Source organism: Narcine bancroftii, chromosome 12 (assembly GCF_036971445.1).
Source record: "Narcine bancroftii isolate sNarBan1 chromosome 12, sNarBan1.hap1, whole genome shotgun sequence".
NCBI lineage: Eukaryota > Metazoa > Chordata > Chondrichthyes > Torpediniformes > Narcinidae > Narcine > Narcine bancroftii.
Window position 1 is genome coordinate 78,595,002 of NC_091480.1, and position 19,048 is coordinate 78,614,049.

Consider the following 19,048-nt stretch of genomic DNA (forward strand, 5'->3'; position numbering starts at 1 on the left):
ATTGGGGTTGCACTAAACCATGGCAATAGAAGAGGAGATCAACTTGCATAACAACCATCAACTATCTTTTCTTTTTCTTTGGGGGTAGATTAGAGGGGGATTGGGAGGGGTGGGGGATTATATGGGAAAATATTATGTATTTACTTGTATTTTGATTGTCTTTTTTCTTCTTTGGCTTGGCTTCGCAGATGAAGATTTATGGAGGGGTATGTCGTCTGCTGCAGGCTCGTTGGTGACTGACAAGTCCGATGCGGGACAGGCAGGCACGGTTGCAAAGGAAAATTGGTTGGTTGGGGTTGGGCTTTTCCTCCTTTGCCTTTTGTCAGTGAGGTGGGCTCTGCGGTCTTCTTCAAAGGAGGTTGCTGCCCACCGAACTATGCGGTGCCAAGATGCACGGTTGGAGGCGATATCAGCCCACTGGCGGTAGTCAATGTGTCAGGCACCAAGAGATTTCTTTAAGCAGTCCTTGTACCTCTTCTTTGGTGCACCTCTGTCTCGGTGGCCAGTGGAGAGCTCGCCATATAACACGATCTTGGGAAGGCGATGGTCCTCCATTCTGGAGATGTGACCCACCCAGCACAGTTGAGTCTTCAGCAGCGTGGATTCGATGCTTGCAGACTCTGCCAGCTTGAGTACTTCGATGTTGGTGATGAAGTCACTCCAATGAATGTTGAGGATGGAGCGGAGACAGCGCTGATGGAAGCGTTCTAGGAGCCGTAGGTGATGCCGGTAGAGGATCAATGATTCGGAGCCGAACAGGAGCATGGGTATGACAACGGCTCTGTACACGCTGATCTTTGTGTTTCTTCAGGTGGTTGTTTTTCCAGACTCTTTTGTGTAGTCTTCCAAAGGCACTATTTGCCTTGGCGAGTCTGTTGTCTATCTTGTTGTCAATTCTTGCATCCGATGAAATGGTGCAGCCAAGATAGGTAAACTGGTTGACCGTTTTGAGTTTTGTGTGCCCGATGGAGATGTGGGGGGGCTGGTAGTCATGGTGGGGAGCTGGCTGATGGAGGACCTCAGTTTTCTTCAGGGTGACTTCCAGGCCAAACATTTTGGCAGTTTCCACAAAACAGGACGTCATGCGCTGGAGAGCTGGCTCTGAATGGGCAACTAAACCGGCATCGTATGACTTAATTAATAAATACAATTTTTAAAAAAAAACTTGCACAGGGATATCAAGTTCAAGGATCTCACTAAAATCTTAATTTTATAATAGAATTCACATCCTTGAGTTTGTGCTCAAGGTTCCCTAATGACACATTGCATACAAACCATTACATTTTAAGATTTTAAAAATTTATCATTATGTAGGTTCAGGTTTACTACGTTCAATAAGAATGATTTCCTATTTGTCTCTGTTCTAGAATCACAAGCCACAGTTGTTACACTCAGAGTAAAAGCCTTGTTTACTTCTCACCTCATGTAACAAATATTTTTATGGCGTCAGTAGGAGAGAAGTACAGAAGATGCCTAAACTAAACTTGACTGCTTCACAGGGAAGGGGCCACAGCCAAAAATTGTTGAGAATGGATGTTCTCGGCATTAGTCCCGTAAACATGGACGTATTCTGGCTCAATGCAATACACAAATGTGCTGGAGAAATTCAGTAGGTCAGGTATATTGCATTGGAACCCAACATCTGCAGACATTTTTGTTTAATGATACATGACTGAGATTCATCTAGACAGAGGTTCTCAACCTTCTATCACCCATAGACTGAATTGTGCCCTTTTACTGATCACAGACCACCAGTGGCTGGGGGTTATGGAAGAGGAAGGGATGGGGTTCCCAGTCCCTGGACAGGATTGCTTTGTTCAGATGTGAACATTTTAATTGTTTTTTTTTTAAATGAGAAAATCTCCAATAGATCAAAGGAATGCCAGTAATTGTTCTTTTAAATTGAGACAAGTAGTGATCAGGACTGAACCCGAATCCCACGCTGTAAGGGGTTTGTATGTTCTCCCGCATCTGCATGGGTTCTCTCTGGGGGCTCTGGTTTCCTCCTACCATTCAAAAAAAACATACTGGGGTGTAAGGTGATGTGGTGTAAATTGGGCGGGCCTATTAACAGTGCTACATGTCTAAATTTTTTTTAAGATATAAATTAAAAGTTGGTTAAACACAAGGTTTAAAAAGGACAGAAGTTGTTAACTAGAGAGACTGGTATCTCCGTAACCCTCCTCATAGGCCACCTGGACTAAATGGATAGGCTTCTATACAACTTAAAGGGACTTGGAAGAGAAAGAAACCAAGAGTTAATAGTGGCTATGAAAGCACCCATTCCAACACAACCTTAAATCAACTAGTTTGTAATTCAGTGAAGTTTACTCCGATTTCAATCTGTGCAAGTCATTTTTTTTCTGCCAGTAGTTTCAAGAATAGAAATTCATTACAAATACACAATACATAATCAACTGTCTTTGTTCAACATTTACAAAACATGGGTTAAAACATCTACACTCCACTTCCCCTGACATCAGCACTGATTGTTCCATGTCCTGTAAATACAGAGAAAGAACATACATGCGTATTAACAGAATATATACAAGATACAGTAGACTGGACAGCTATTGCCCATCTGCATTGGTTTTGCAACAATCACAAAATATATCTTCATTTAACAGGCAAGGCCATTTTTAAACTGGTACCGCTTTTCTTTGAGGTTCGACCGTGACAAATTTCACATCAGCAAAAATGTCAGCCAGTCACCATCACTGAATAGTATAAATGTTGCAGCAGAACTTGTCCTTTTATCTGGGTTATGGATTCCTTGCCTGGACTGATGAAACAATGTCCTCCTTGGCAGTACAGGTGAACTGACAGATCCAGCTCTCAGTGCATCTCAGGTCTATGGCCTGCCTAATTCATCAACTGACTGGTATCAGTGTAGCAATGGTGAAGGTGCATTGGAAAGAGATTTCCCATTCCAGTGTGTAGTCTGGAAAGGATTCTTACATGGGTGGAATGATCGAGAACCCTCTGTGCTGCCTTTGATCAGAAGGCACAGATTTTAGATAACCAAGTGGCCCAGCAGGCTATGATCCATTCACAACTCAGCAAAAGGAGCACAGGCTGTTTGGGTTACAGAAATGTTCCCTTACTGAATTCACAATCACTGCCCAAAAATTTTAAGAGACGAAATAAAATTCTTTCTTACAGAATTTATGTGCGAAAAAAGTTGGTCAACTTGTTTCTTGATTCATCAGAGATTGTGTAGTTTACTATAGAAAGTCACCATTCAGATCTTTTTCAAGAATGCAACCTCCATTGGTAACCCCAGGGGGTCAACTGTGAATAATCATCTTAAAGTTCATGCAGTCTGGTGCAGTTTAGGAATCTGGCCCGTGTGCAAGAATCTCACGTTACTTTCAGTGTGTGGGTAGATCAGCACTTGCACTGTGCATTTTCTGAGCATGTGTTCGTTGAGGAGATGAAAATGTGCTGATCACTGAACTGTTGGGGCTTCTGGCGATCTGGCAACCCATTGCAAAAATATCACGATTCCTGTCACTGTCCTTAAATAACATGTCCACTGAATGGATACCTCTGCTCAAATATCTGTATCACTCAAATACTTGTGTAGCATGGAGGTTATTGACCAATACTGCAGGCACAGCTTAATTATGAAATTTTTAGAAGCCTCTTTCAGGCTTTTGACTGAGAGGGTTAAACTCCACTTCATCCAGTTCCCCATCTTGCACAAAAGCAACCCTAGGCAAGAAATACAATCGCAGTCAGAGATTTTGGTCATTCTCGACATTAAAAAACACTTCTTCCCCCCACCCCTTCTGAATTTTTTCCTTGGAACCAGTTGCCGCAGTATGGGGAGGGGGGGGGGGAATTACTCTTCAATTACAGTAGACTCCAGGACAATACAGGAAGACTGGTAACCCAACAGCTTGCAAAAGCTGCAGTGTTGGTGAACTGTGGAGACGGGACATGAAGAGCAAGGGATCACTGAATCTGCCGCTGAGCTGTCAGCTGTTTAGGGATGAAGTGTTGGGACTTGGCCTTGATTTTATCCAGGAACTGACCAGTTACATCCTTTCAGGGACTGACATCAACACAACTGTAATGTGGAGGTGTAGAAGTGTGTGCATGTCTCAGTGATACAGGTCCAGATCCAGTAAATCATGGGACCAGTTAGTTGGGGAGTGAAGGGGATAGTTGGGCATCCACTCAGCATCAATTTGATGCTGTCAGTGTGCTTCAGGCTGATGACCCTGGAACATGAGCCCCTTGTTATTACATTAATCAAATGTGGAGTATTCCAAAAGATTGATAGAATTTCATAAAATCCATTGATCTGATATAGGACCCAGAGTATCCCATCATGAGAAAGGGAGAAAGTGAGGCCATTCTGCTGTTCACTTACTGCCAATTGGGTTACCTATCCAGTCCTGGAGGCTCCTGGGATAATGCCCAGGACACTTGGGGATCAAAAAAATCTCAAAGGGCTTCCCATTTTCTTTGAACTCTTTCTCTAACCATTACAAGATCATAGGAACAGTAGAACAACTATTTTAATTGTATTAGAAATCACCCAATTGCACACATCTTGCTTTCTGATTGGCTGTACACAGCAAGGATGGATGTGTCAAGTGTCCAATAGCAAGCTGAAGGGGGCATGGCAGCTGAATGGATCCAACCTGCAAACCTAGGAACTCTATCCCAAACCTCATGCTGCCGACTGTTCTGCGCACAGAGGAGAATGGTCTCCCCTCACAATGGCTTGGGACTGCATTCAGGTACTGGCAAGTTTGTTGTACTTCATCTCATCCTCTAGAACACAAGGGGGAAAGTGGAGACTAATCGCCTGCAGAAGAGAAATCCAGCCAGATAAAGGAATTATTTATGAGTGAATTTCCTCAAGTTATCAAGTTAAATAGCCTGACATTATAACCAGTAGTTTAATTCATGAATTAACAAAAAAAATTGTGCAATATCACCCTTCCAGGCATTCATTCCCAATCAGGAATCTCAGCATCAAGAGCAACTCTAGAAGCAGGAGATTTCTCTCTCTCACTCTGTCTTGTATAAAGCTGTTAGTTACCAACACCAGTCTTTCTCAGTAGAAAGTGCAAATCCATCATCAATTGCTTGATTGTCCTGTTCCATCTTCATCACCCAGGGAGGAACTCTGTCGTATTCCAGCCCATTCCGCGCCATCTTTACGATGGGTCTATATTAGCATCAGGAATGAGGAGCATTTCCAGAAAAATCGATGAGCCCCTCAGCCCTGGCGTAGTGATCTCAGACTTTGCTGTTCCTGCTGCCCACAGTAACGGTCCATCCTGTCAGGGATCAGAGAGGCAGAGTGAGCACCATGGTCATTCCCTTCCTCAGCTCAACCACATCTTCAACTGTCAAGCAGACTTGCTCACTCCATGGAGTTATCTACAGAAACAAAAATCACTTCATAAAGGAGCAGAGTTTACTCTGAATTGGAGCAAACCAGTTCAAGAACACAAGGTCATCACCATCAGGGTCATCTTTCACCTCACTTCCCTGTACTAACCCCCATATTACCATGCCAGGGATGGGAACTGCTGTGCCCAAGACCAGGAGAAACTGCAGAAGGTTGTGAAAGCAGCTCAGACCATCACACAAACCCTACCCCCTCTTCTCCACCTCCCACTGCCTTGGAAAAGCAACCACATATTAAAAGATGTTTCCCCTCACCAGCCACTCTCTTCACCTTTCTCCCTTCATGAAGATTTATAAACACAAGATCACGTACCACCAGATTCAAAGAGTTTCCTACTTATCGTTATCAGGCTCACAAATAAACCTTACAATAGTAAAATAATGTTGGCTTCAATCTGTACCAACAGATCTCTCTCTGCAACTCTGGACCATATCTTACTTGTTGTACTATGTATGAGATATCTAGCTGAACTGCTTGCAAACCAGATCTCTACATCTTGGTATATGTGACAATAAACTTTAGTTTATCCTCCATCATAAATGTATTCTCAGCCTTCACAAATTTCTTCATAGAGAATTTCAAAGATTCACTACCCTGAATGAGGAAGTTTTATTTGACTCATTTTTGGGATTTGGACATCTGGTTCCAAATGTCCCAGAGAAGAAAATATCCCTGTCTTTATTCTATCCAGCTATGTAAATTTCAAAATAGCTACCACTTGTTCTTCTAAACGTCAGACAACCTCAACCCAGTCTGTGTAATGTTGGTGAAACTTTGCCACACCTTCTCCATCACAAGAGGATCCTTCCTTGGGTGGGGTGACCAGACCTGTGCTGAATTACCCAGGTTCCATCTCCCCAGGACCGATACAATTGGAGCAGGTCATCTCTACACAAGGATCCTCGTAGTTACAGCCAAGATTCTGATTACCCTTACAATTAGGTTCTGGACTACTTGTTAACTTTCATGAATTTGTGTAGCATCAAGTACCCCATGCAGTACAGAGGGAATGCTGCATTGCCAGAGAAGCCAGCTCTGTCTGTCTCCCTGCTGAACCCACTGAGCACCACAAACCAGTACCTAAATGGATGGTCTTGAACATTCTGGACTTGGCTCCAAGCCTGCCTCCTCAATCTTCCATTCCTGGAGTGAGACAAATAAAGCCACGCTATCCCAACATGGCTACAACAGACACTAAACTCCACTTCACAAGGAGTGCTTTAGACACAGTGCAGTGTTTTTACACACCAGGTAACCTCCTAATCCTGAATGAAACCATGCAGAAAACATCAAAGCCCTTCAGCTCACTTACTGTAGACGCTTTCAAATGGGGACTCACTAGCAGCTACGTTTGGGTGTCCATGTCCTGGTCAGAGGCCACGCGGAGACTAGCTTCCTTCAGGGACAGGTACATCTCCTCCTCAGGATCATAGTAGTAGAACTTGCGCAGATATGAAATGAGGGGTCTGAATAAGATGAGAAACAGTCACGAGGGAGCTAATCACAAGGAAATTTAGAGCTCTGGACAGAGGGAGGCCATTCAGCCCACCCTACCTGTGCCAGCTCACTGCTTGATCTATCCGATGTATTCCTAATTCCCTACATCCCTTTCCCTGGAATCCTGATAAAGCATCCCAGAGCCTTCTATTCCCAATACCATCAAGTTGTTGGATGTTGTGGAGATCCAAAACCAACCCAGGATGCAACACACCCCCCCCCTCCAACAAACACACCCAGAAATGTACACAGAGGCGCAGCCCTCCCACACAGCAGCACTCACACCATTCGCTCTGGCCACAGACACACGTACCCCTCCCCATCACTCAATCAGGCCACAGACACACCCCTCTTCCCTACCGCCCCACCAAGGCCACAGAAACCCACTTCCTACTCAGACAAGTGGACACACTCCACACTACCTTCCTCCTCCCACCCACCCCCCCACCCCACAAAAGACCAGTGAACTCATCCATACAGCTGTCCCCTCTGCTCAATGGCAACACCAACTCACTTTGGGAGTGGGAGCTCAGGGATATGGTCTATTCGGACGAGCTGCCGGATCCGGAAGCGACACAGGTGCTGCAGAGACTTCACGTTGCTGAAGCGAGAGACTGGATAGAGGAGCTGGACGGGGGTTGGAGGGAGACCTGCAGCCAAACAAAGAAACAACCAGAGCAAGGGTCCAGCGTACAAGATGGGCAGCCGTGATATTTTCCCCAATCCTACAGGGGAGGAACTGCACAAGGGAAAACAAACTGTTTAACTCCAAATTTGAAGTCATCCTGAATTATGAATGCAAAATTATCTGCCTCCATTTTTAATCCAATGTTAGTCTGTTTTTACATCCGTCTCATCACCTGATGTGCAACATCCTCCCCACTGTGGAAGGACAGGTTTCCCAATTATTCGTTGTTGCAAGTCATCCAGTGCCCAGAGAACAGTGGAATAATGAAATTGTAGCCTAGCTCACCCCACTTAGGGAAGAGTTCCCAACCAAGATTGCCTGCTTTACTTGGAAAATAGGTCATAAAATATGGCCAATTTGTAACTTTTTAAAATTTAAAAAAAATCAAATTTCATGTCAAATTAATTTCCAACATCTTCCCCAAAACATTCACTCGGAGAGAAAAAAAATAATTAGAAGCAAAATTCACAATTGCGGCAGGTCCCATTCACCCATCAAAGCTGCCTCTCACGAGCTCTCCCAAGCCTTCCCGCAACACCCAGCTCAGAGGTGACTTCAAGGTCAGTCTTCAGCACAATTAAAGCCTTGCAAGTAGCTGAATGCCAATCTTTGTGTAATGATGTACCCCTGGAACAACACACAACTCCATTTAATGAAATCAGGACAGGGAAAGGCTAACAATCTCTTCCAGAATCCCAGGTCATGCACTGTGTGAAATCTCAGCCAATCAAAATCAATCAGCGTCCACCTCAACAAAAACATGTCAAAAAACAAGCAGAGCTTGACGGTGATGTTTTCTCTGGTTCAACTCACAACAGAGGGTCAAACCAGGAACTAACCACCTCTTCCTCACTGAAAATCACGAGCAAGGATGCTCTCCCTTCCCCTCCTCTTTCCCCCCCACTCCCCAATGTAGCCTAATAAGCTGAAGATTCTGACTGCAGAATTTAAAACTAAACTTGGAAAAAATTTGATCTGTGATCCAAACTGTTTTTCTGGGGCAGCTGCAGCTCAATGGGAGGGAAGAGATCATCGCAGAGACTGTACAGAGATCCATGTCAGCTAACAGTTTCATGCACAGATACATTTATTAAAAATGAAATGTGTGTGAGGAGGGCTATCAGAGTTAAATCAGCTGGGCTATCACTGGTGCACACAGGGTCCTACTGCCCAGTACAGGCTTTCAACATGCTTTTTAAAGGAGCCAATTGTGGTTTGTTTGTTTTTTTTTAATTCCCCACCCCCATATTTTGAAACCACTGATGTCCATGTCCAAAATGGTGGCTCCAGTGCTGAGCAGACAATGAGGGGTTGCAGACTCTGGAAATCAGCAGACTGGTGCAGGGAAGCTTGCTAAAAGACCCTCTACTTCCATCCCCAGGTGAGTACCCTACAGGAAAGGAGACCACAGCCCAGATCAGCAAGGGACTCAGCAGCTGACAGACCCGCACAGACTGCTACTCGTGGGAACCAGGTATGTAGTCAGAGATTTAAAAAAACGAAATGCTGGAGAAGCTCAGCAGGCCAGTGTCCTTTATGTAGCAAAGGTGAAGATAGATAACCGATGTTTCAGGCTTGAGTCTGAGGATGCCAAGGGCAAGAAAGGTTCCCTAAAGGGCCTTGGCACTGAAAGCTTCCCAATTGTATCAGAGACCAAAATCTGGGAGCTCAGGTTCCCTTCTGGAATGGACAGGAGGCCGTGAGGCTGCAAGAGCACTGGAAGCAAATCCATGGACACTAGGTGTCCGTGAAAGGACTCTTTTGCTTCTCTTTCTGATTGTTGGAATGCTGGGCACAGCTAGTGGCACCTCTCTGTATGCCTTTACAGCAAGCAAAAGTTGACAAATTTTGTGCATCATTGCATTTTCTATATTAGCACATGGCAATAAAGAATCTTGCAAATGGTGCCAGTTGTTGAAGGATGATGATCAGCCATGATATGAAGGCTTTAGTAGTTGAAAGACCAAGTTCCCTTTTTAAAGAAAAAAGGTAAAGCATCACATCAGATCTGATCATTCCCAAAATAACTATCATTTTAACTGCTGGGCAGGCAAAGTCTCCTGTGCACAGCAAGTGTAGAGATTTTACACTTGGGACAAATGACCCAGGAAAACCCCGTAGTGGGAGCTTTCCTTAAAAGATTAATACAAGAAATCTACAGCAGGTATAGGCCCTTCATTCCAATGTTGTGCTGACATAATAAGCTACTCTAGCTGCCTAGAATTTCCCTTCTGTAGAACCCTCCATTTAATTTGCTCCATTTACTTATCCATGCATTGTACCGACCTCCACCACCGTCACTGGCAAGCCACCACATATAGCCACGACTCTCTTACATTCTCCACCCACCCCCCCCCCCCCCCCATTCCCTTAAAACTATGCTTCTTGAGTTAGCCTTTTCAGCCCTGGGGAAAAGACTCTGGCCATCCACACGATAAATGCCTTTCATCATCTTGTACACTTCTATCAGGTCACCCCTCCCATTCTCTGTCGCTCCAAGGAGAATAGACTGAACCTATCCTCAAGGCATGATCTCCAATCCAGGCAACATCCTTGCAAATCTCCTCTGCACCTTCACTACAGCATCCACATCCTTCCTGTAATAAGATGATACAATATTCCAAATGGGGTCTAACCAAGGTCTTGTATAGCTGTAATATTACCTCACACTTCTTGAACGCCATCCCATACTTTTTAAACAACACTATCAACCTGCATAGCAGCTTTGAGTGCCCTGTGTACACAGACTCCAAGATCTTCAGTTTTCAGTAAGCCCAAAGTCTTGGACCAGACCAGTGCAGAGAATCAGCTGGGACGGGTTGAGGAGATGACAGAGTTGAGCATCAAGGCAGTGAAGAGCTTACTTTCCTCTAGTCCCCAGCTACACAAAATACCTACGATCAGACACTCAATGAGAGGGCAGCATTCAGGAAACCTGCTGCCACTACTGGAGAGAGGAAAGAATTGCTCCATATCAGTCTTGAAAGAGGCTGCAACAAATGAAGTCAGCCATTGAGAGATCCAGCCCAGCAAAGGCCTGCTGCTCCCATCTGTCCATATTGACCATCAAGCACCCAGTCATGTGGATCCAACATCAATCCCATGGAGTTATTGTCCCTATATTCCCCAACAACTCCTCAGATTCTACCACTCACCTACAGCAGGGCAATTTACAGTGGGCAAATAACCCACCGACTCACACGCCTTTGGAATGTGGGAGGAAATAGGAGCACCCAGGGAAATCCACGCAGACAGACAAACTACAAGCTACCAAGGTCAGGATTGAACCCAGGTGTCTGGCTCAGAGTAGGAAGGAAGTGCCACCAGCTCAGACCCTGACTCGACATGGGTCTATAATGTGGGCAGGCTGCAGAGCTGGCAGAAGGCTGCAGATAGTTTTTCACGCCTGAGCTCGGGAGCAAGTGCAAAGCGGAGGGGAATGCACGGACTACGACTGCAGAGAAGAGTGCAGAACAGAGTGGATCCCAGGCATGGCCCGCCTCATGTGGGCCACTTGGAAGGATGCAGCCCAGGTCACACCTGGAGATCAGAGGTCACACAAAGGATGCACATTATATATAAAATCCAAGCCAGGAAAGCCGGATAGGATAAATATACCTGGAACTCGGGAGCGCAGAAAATAGAGAAATTTCCCATTTTTGGAATGCATGATGGCCCTCTCGATGAACTCGACCACAGATTGGCAACGGTCTTCAAATTTTGGGTGGCACCACAAACTGAAGGTACCTGTGGGTGAGAGAACAGGCACAGTGATGTGTGAATGAATACAACCCAGTGAACTGGATCAGTCCTGTCTAAACAGTTCAGTCGGCCAGTTTAACAGACCAGTGCAACTTGCTGTAAACAGTAATAAGGCAAATATCCTCCTCCTGTTCCCATCTCATTCACATCCTTTGTACTCCACTGTCCTGTTCTATCCTTCCAAACTTGCCAAACGTATGAAGACTCTGGACTAAACCAGAGAAAGATTGTGAGGCTAGGTGTACACCATCAGGGATCTTGCCTCTCAATTTCCCAAATTCTTTCAACTATTTTTTTTTAAATATAAATCAGCACCTGTGATGGAATGCTCTCCAGGTTCCAGGAAGACTGCAGCTCAGTATTGCTCAATTCCCTCCAGGCAGACAGATTAATCAAAACCCTTTCCATTACCTTGAGCATCCACACTCTCCACACTATCCAAGAATCAATCCAGCCATTTACCAGGGCTACTATGTCACTAAACCTGCGTCACCAGCAGCAGGCACATGGGAACATCAAGCTTTTCCACACCCATCCCTATCACCCAACATAACCTACTAAACCACTCAACAGACCTTGTTGATAAAAACTATTCCCAACTACATTAGGTCGATAAGCTGTGTGAACATATCATGCCTATTTATTGAACAACCTTCCTCAGCTCTTACAACCTTTAACACCAGAGATCTTGGAGCAGGAATGAGTAGATTTACTTGAACAGTGTCAGATGAAGCTTCCATTTAGCTAGGACGGAATTAATCTTTCTACAACAGTTTTTGTAACAGGTTAGAGACCAAGTATTTTGAACACTTTTCAAAGATTTGATTGTAATTCAGGAGAACTCATTTGCACTAACGGATGGGTTCATAACCACAGGCCAAATATTCTGAGTCTAGAGTAAGACGTGGCGTGAAGAAACAGAATTGGAGAACACTGTTTTCATGACAGCAGAAGGAACTTTCAAACGACAACCAATTTAATGTTTGGTGGGGGGGGGGGGAAACCTGTACAAGGGGTTGGGATTAATTGTAGGGCTGTCTCAAAGATGCACCACAGGCAAAGAGCCAAATGGTCTTCTCCAGTGCCACAAGACATAGGAGCAGAAATAGGCTATTCAGCCCATTGATTATGCCCCAGTATTCAATCATGAGCTGATCCATTTTCCCACTCAGCCCCACTGCCCAGCTTTCTACCTGTAACCTTGGATGCATTGGCTAATAAAGAACTGAACAATCTCTGCCTTGAATGCACCCAGTGACTTGGCCTCCACAACTCCTTCACATCTTTGCTTTATGTGGATGCCCTTCAATCCTCAAGTTGTGCCTCTTGTCCTGGACTCTCCCACCATGGGAAACAACCTTTCTACATCATCTTTGTCCACACCTTTGAACATTTGAAAAGAGATCGCCCCCATTCTCCCAAATGTCAATGAGCAAACATTCCTCATATAACCCTTTCATTCACCAAATCTTGCTGGTAAACCTACTCTGAACCTCTCCAACGTTAATATATTCTTTCTTAAATAAGGAACCCAAAACTGCTCACTATACTCTGAGGTCTCCCTGTGCCTTGCAAAGCCTCAACATCACATCCTTGCTTTCAAATTCAATTCCTCTTTAAATGAAAGTCAGCCTTCATTACATGCCATATTATTCTAAATGAGTAAAACCTCAACTTTGACAAAGTCAGAAGTTACAACAGCCACGGGCAAACAACCTTTTACTGGCAGTCAGCCTGAAGCATTGGTGGTTTTCAATATGCAGGCACTGACCAATTTTGGGGAACTGAAATGTTTTAACTCACGTCAAGACCACAATGCAGTACAGAGTTCTGAAATTGCCTTTCAGTATTGATGTTAAATTAATGGCAGCAATATAAAAAAAAATTACATGGCCTGATTTTGAAGCATTCTTCACAACCCTGTTTATCAGGTCAATGCCACACTACTTTACAACTAAAAACACTGCAGATGCTGAAAAGCTGACCTTTTTATTAAAAAAGGCAGATGCTGGAAAAGTTAAGGCAGCATCTGTGGAGAGAGAAAAAGAGTTAACATTTCTGAGACCCTTCACCAGAAAAGATAATCCAGACCAGCCATTCTCAACAGGGGCTGTACACCCCCTGGAGGCCACAGCGCATTTTTTAAAAAATGGGGTTGGGGGACCATGGACTGAAATCAAAACTTTTTTTGTTGTTGTTTTTTTTTTAAATATAAAAGTCATTAGGAGAGAAGTACAGAACAAAAACAACTAAACTTGACTACCTCCCAAGCAAGGGGAGCCCCATAATCTTTGCGCAGAGTCCGAAGGGGGCCATAGCCAAAGGGTTGAGAATGGCTGGTCTAGGCAGCAGAGTGGGTGAAAGAGATCAATGACTGGAATAAAGGCAACTTCTTTGATGGGGTGAAATAATGTGGGTGTTTGGGATAGTTCAGCTGCTAGCGTTGTACAACTTGACCCAATGGGATGTGCTCTGGAGCCACACCACAGCTTGGTGAAGGGCCAAGACCAGAAACTATAACAGTTCACTTTCCATTGATGCTGCTGGGACTTTGCATGGTTTTTGGCTCCATGAGACCCTACTTTGGAAGCTCTGTTCTCTGTACTAGTCAAACCACACCTCAAAGTCCTTCCCCTGCATTGAAGACATCCCAAATTTAGAAGAAATTCCAAAGGCATCCCCACCCTCACTAAGAGGTGGCTAAGGCTTTTGAGCTTCCTGGCATTCACTGGGTGCCAGTCCCTTGTGTACAGCTAGCTCCTTGTTTGGGGTCTGGAGGATGAGGAAATCACCCATTCAGGAACACTACAAAAGCCATGCTGTTGACCAATGCCTGTCAGCACTGCAGTGAGACATTACAGAGGCTTTAACCCACAGGCTACATCTCAAGCGAGAATTTTCATTTGTAGCTTGAAGCTGGTGCTGTCTCTGTAATCAATACCAAGTACATGAGCGAAGTCTGACCATCCGAAATGCTCACCGTACTTTCCCATGAGGCATAGGCTGACCTCCCACCCACCCGGGTCACACATCCACAAACCATAGGCTTGCTCCGAATGTGATGCGCAGCAGGAAAAGTAATCCAAATAGGCAATTGGCAATGGAGTGTTTGAGCGGCAGCAAGTCAAATGGACCTACACAGGTGCAGAGAGAGGCAGAGCAAACACCATCAAACCAGAGTTACAGAACCCGTCTTTTCAGCTGGCCCACAGTGGCATCTCTCCCAGCATCCACACCCAGAATGCATTGCCACAGGTGGTGGTGGAGGAGGATGGTATAATAGGGGAATTCAAAGACATGGATAGGCATGTGGATGTGAGGAAAAATAGAGGGTAATGAATGTGATGCAAGGAAAAATTAGATTGTTATGGAGTAGGTTGGCACAACAGGATGAGCTGAAGTGTTTGTACTGTGCTACAATGTTCTATGGTCATTTAAGTTTGTCACAAAAACATGACGCTGGTGGTGGAGGGAGGGAGTGTTTCAGGTGTACAGAAAGAAGGGTTCTTCTCCAGGGACTGGGACAAATGTCAAAAAGATCAAGTGCTCCATGTTTCTTGTTGAAAATGATGTACAAGGTGGAGTGGACTATGCAAGACCTGCTGATATCCTCCAGCATTGTCTGTTTTTACTAGAATCACAGTGTCTGCAGACTTTTGGGTTTCACTCCACATCACATCTTGACAGTTGGACAATACCTGGCAACATAAGAGACCACGGAAGATCACAAGAAATCTCAGCTGTCTCTTTTCTCCCCCCCACAGATGCTGCTTTGTTTCTTTTGACCCCGAAAATGAATACTTCTCGAAAGGTTTGCAGAGGTGAAAAAGGCCTGGAAAGACAACCCAGTGATCATCAACGTGCTTCGAGGCAGGGAACCTGCTGCCCATAACTGGTCTGAGTCCTACACGATTCAAGTCCCAACATCAACACGATAGCTTATCCTAACCACCAAATTATATTAAAGTGCTGTAAAATCTCTGGGGCAACAGTAATCAAGGAGATGTACCATCACCCCATTCCCATGGCAACCAGCAACAGGCACCGAAAGAAGACCTTTTCAGAAAGCACAAATAACACCAAGGATAGAACGCAGACAGCACAGATGGCTTCCTGCTGCAGAAAACAATCCCAGTAATCGTGTCTTATCAATCACAACAGCAGAGGACAAAGACCGCCAGTACCATCTGCTACCCTGCCACACTGCAGATCCACACACACCACGCAAGGCTGCTGCACAGGAGTGGAGATGACAAATCCATCTGCTTCCAGAGACAAAAACCAAGAGTGACCCCTGCCACCAAGCTGGTCTTTCACAAGGTATATGAAAGTGAAGACCTTGAATTTAAGACAGCCCTCAGGATGCTCCAACTAACCAAACACGTCATCAGCGTCAGTATCACTTAAAGTATGAAAAACATCACCCAGATCAGCACAAGATCCCCCAAATTTCAAAGTGACATCAGTCACGAAATTAGTCCTTAATGCCAGGTGTGGGGTCAAAATGTACCAGTCGGTGGTAAAAGAGTCACATCATCTTCAAATTAAGTCACACCATGTCATGAGAGAGGGCTTAATGCCCTCTTTGAAATTAGTCTCCCAACGCACACCCTCAGTTCTGGGACAGCCCTCTAACGCTAACACATCTGTAGAGAGACAGTGTGATTTTTAACCCTTTGATAGGGAGGATCTTCATTAAGGAAGATCTTCATGGGCAACACAGTTGGTGTAGTGGTTAGTGAAACGCCTTTACAATGCCAGCAATCAGGACCGTGGTTCAAATCCTGCACTGTCTGTAAGGAGTTTGTACTTTCTCCCTCCATCTGCATGGGTTTTCCTCAGGGGCTCTGGTTTCCTCCCACCATTCGAAACGTACCATGGTGTCGGTTAATTGGGTGGCACGGACCTGTGAATTGAAATGTCCCGTTACCATGCTGTATGTCTAAATTTAAGGAAAGAGGTACTACACTGACTCCTGGCAGAGATGGCAAAGGCCAATCAGCTACCCCCTCCCCCCCCCCCGCCCCCCCCCCCCCCACTCTTGTCCCACTATATGGTGGGGATGAGAAGCTGGAATCTAGGTCCGGCCCAACTCTCTAGCAGCTAAGCAATGCCCCAGTCCATGCCCAATAGATGCTGTGTCAGGCAAGGCTGATGCTCAGCTGTGGAATTTCACCCATGGTTGTGACATTATTGGACTATCTACAAAACCCCTCAGCTGCCCCTTTAATTCCCTTGGATTGAACTTCTCCAAATCCGACCTGCATCATTTGCCAGTCATTTAGAAAGTACCATCTACCCAGCCTTCTGCTGTCACGGACACGTATGGATGCAAATCCCTACTCATTGTCCAATTGGACACTTCCCATTCTGTCTAGTGCCAATGCCCCAGACACTGCATTTGAGCCCCATTAAAAACTGTTCCTTTATATCAAGAAACAGTACCTCTGACAGCCCTTGATTTGAGACTCTCTTCCTTTCCCCCACCCACTTAGGATTATTGCACAGCATAAACTGAGGCCCTTACCTCGATAATGCTCCATCCTGGTGTGGTGGGTGACCCCCTGAGAACGGAAGCTGAGGCTGAGGATGTATCGTGGGTCTGAGCTGTCCCTCACCAGGAACGAACCATCCGGCTTCCCTTTCAACTTCATTTCTGCGTCATCCCAATTCATTGGACCCCAGTACCAGCCACACTGCAGGGGACATAGAACCATAATTGGCCTCTGCAGACACTGAGAACCATCATTTACTCAGAATGCCCCAAGAACCTTGATCACTGACAAAGTCATTTTGACACATAATGATGCTGGGAATTTTGCAGCTCCTAAAAACTGTAATAACCAGACCATCTTACTCAAGGACAAGGACTGGCCAGGAGAACATTTGTGAATACTGACAGAATTATTTGCATTGGAGAGGGCAGACACTGCATCCAGAAGACTGGCCCCTCTACCAAATCAACATTCCTCAGTATCACCCCAGCAATGGTGGCTTGAATCAGGGAGTCACGGAATAGGAGCTTGCTCTGCCATTCAATCACGGTCAATCTGAGCTCAGCGCAGCGCCCCACCTTCCTGCCAGATCTCCAGGACCCTCAAGTCTCTGATAAGCCAACAAAAGGATTTGTTTCTTCACTTTTTTCCCCTCTTACAACTGTTTTCTGCAATGGTCAGTGAAGACTCGTACCTTTTCAAGCTCCCGTAAGCTGGCAGCAAAGCTGTTGGAATCTCTCCTGGTCAACGGGCAGTGCTGAGGCTGCAGAGTCATCGGTTGGATTTGGGGAGAGTTCCTCTGCAAAGTGTCTGGGTGACAGAAATAAAATCTTTAATTAGCCACATCAGAGAACACAGCAAGAGCAAGGTACTCATCTCATCATTCCATCCCTTCAAAGCAGCTTCAAGGCAGGCAGCAATTCTACAATGTGGAATCACTGCTGTCCGTGTCCCAACCTACACCAAGTTACTGAATGCAGTAACTCCCAATTTCAATAATACCTACTTCTCAATCTTCATTCTGGATTTTTCCCCTCTTCCTGGGCTCACCACCCTTTCTAAGCTCCACCCTACCAACATGCGTCCTTTGAACACCAATTCCCATGGCTCCATTACTGGAGTAAAAACACAACGTTGGAGAAACTCAGCAGGTCAAACCGTGCATTTCATGAGGCAAAGATAAAGAGTAAAGCACAAAAAAGGGCTCAAGGCCAAAAGGTTAAGTATCTTTACTGTAGCTGAGTTTCTCCAGTATTGAGGTTTTACTTCAGTGTCTGCAGACTTTTACGTTTTGATCAATTACAGGAGCCATGTTTAAAACCAACCATCACAATGCCCTCTAATTCTCTTCATTCTCATCCTTCAAAATCCCTTTCACCACACTGTCTATCTTAATATAAGCAAGTCTCCTGGTGGACACGTGGAAAAAAAATTACTCAGTTAATGCTTTGCAAATACAATTTATTTTGTATCAAATCAAATATGTAGCTGGTTTGACATGGAATTACATCATTTCCTTTCACAAAAACAATAAGTATCAGACTTTGTTGGCTTTTGACAATTCAATTATAACAGACCATTTCCAATACCCAACTTCCAAGGATGAAAATTCTTCATTGTTGAATCCCCGAGAATTGTGGTGAACATTCAGGCCAACGTATCTGTGCTGGCTTTTTAAAAGTGAACCTGTTGGCTGCAGACTCGAGAAAACACTTCTCCTTCAAGTTTTAATCCAATTCATTTACGAACATTACTGCTGAAGTTGCTTTCAGGCAGCACATTCTAGGTCCTCTTGGTAACAGCCCTGCTCTCCCACAGGACAGAGTCCCCCCCCCCCCCCACCCTTTCCCCTCATACAACTCTCTTGGTTCCCAGGAATGCATCAAATCTCCCACGGGGGGGGGGGGAGAGCCACTGCAGAACGGAGCCGTCATTCTCTCAGTTTCAGCTTATATGAGAAAGATGGTTTTGACCTTGTTTGGCTGGTTTCTCTGCTGTTACATAGCTTCCACCAGCGTTGTCTCCGCTCCATCCTCAACATCCATTGGAGCGCTTACATCCCTAACGTCGAAGTACTCGAGATGGCAGAGGTCGACAGCATCGAGTCCACGCTGCTGAAGATCCAGCTGCGCTGGATGGGTCACGTCTCCAGAATGGAGGACCATCGCCTTCCCA

General features: G+C 45.1%; 1 protein-coding gene across 6 annotated transcripts in view; it reads right to left on the minus strand.

Annotated features, from left to right (window-relative positions):
* Positions 1 to 1,605: 1,605 nt before the first annotated feature.
* Positions 1,606 to 19,048, minus strand: part of socs7 (suppressor of cytokine signaling 7) — a 45,100-nt gene continuing 27,657 nt past the window's right edge. For 2 of the 6 annotated variants that reach the window (XM_069907023.1, XM_069907018.1), the window contains 7 exons: positions 17,568 to 17,683; positions 16,906 to 17,074; positions 16,255 to 16,284; positions 11,235 to 11,363; positions 7,443 to 7,578; positions 6,744 to 6,897; positions 1,606 to 5,297 (listed from right to left, as the gene is read on the minus strand). In XM_069907023.1, the coding sequence (XP_069763124.1) occupies positions 6,777 to 6,897; positions 7,443 to 7,578; positions 11,235 to 11,363; positions 16,255 to 16,284; positions 16,906 to 17,074; positions 17,568 to 17,683 (701 nt within the window). In that variant the 3' untranslated portion in view covers positions 1,606 to 5,297; positions 6,744 to 6,776. The other 4 variants (XR_011347583.1, XM_069907019.1, XM_069907020.1 and 1 more) reach the window with 4 other exon arrangements.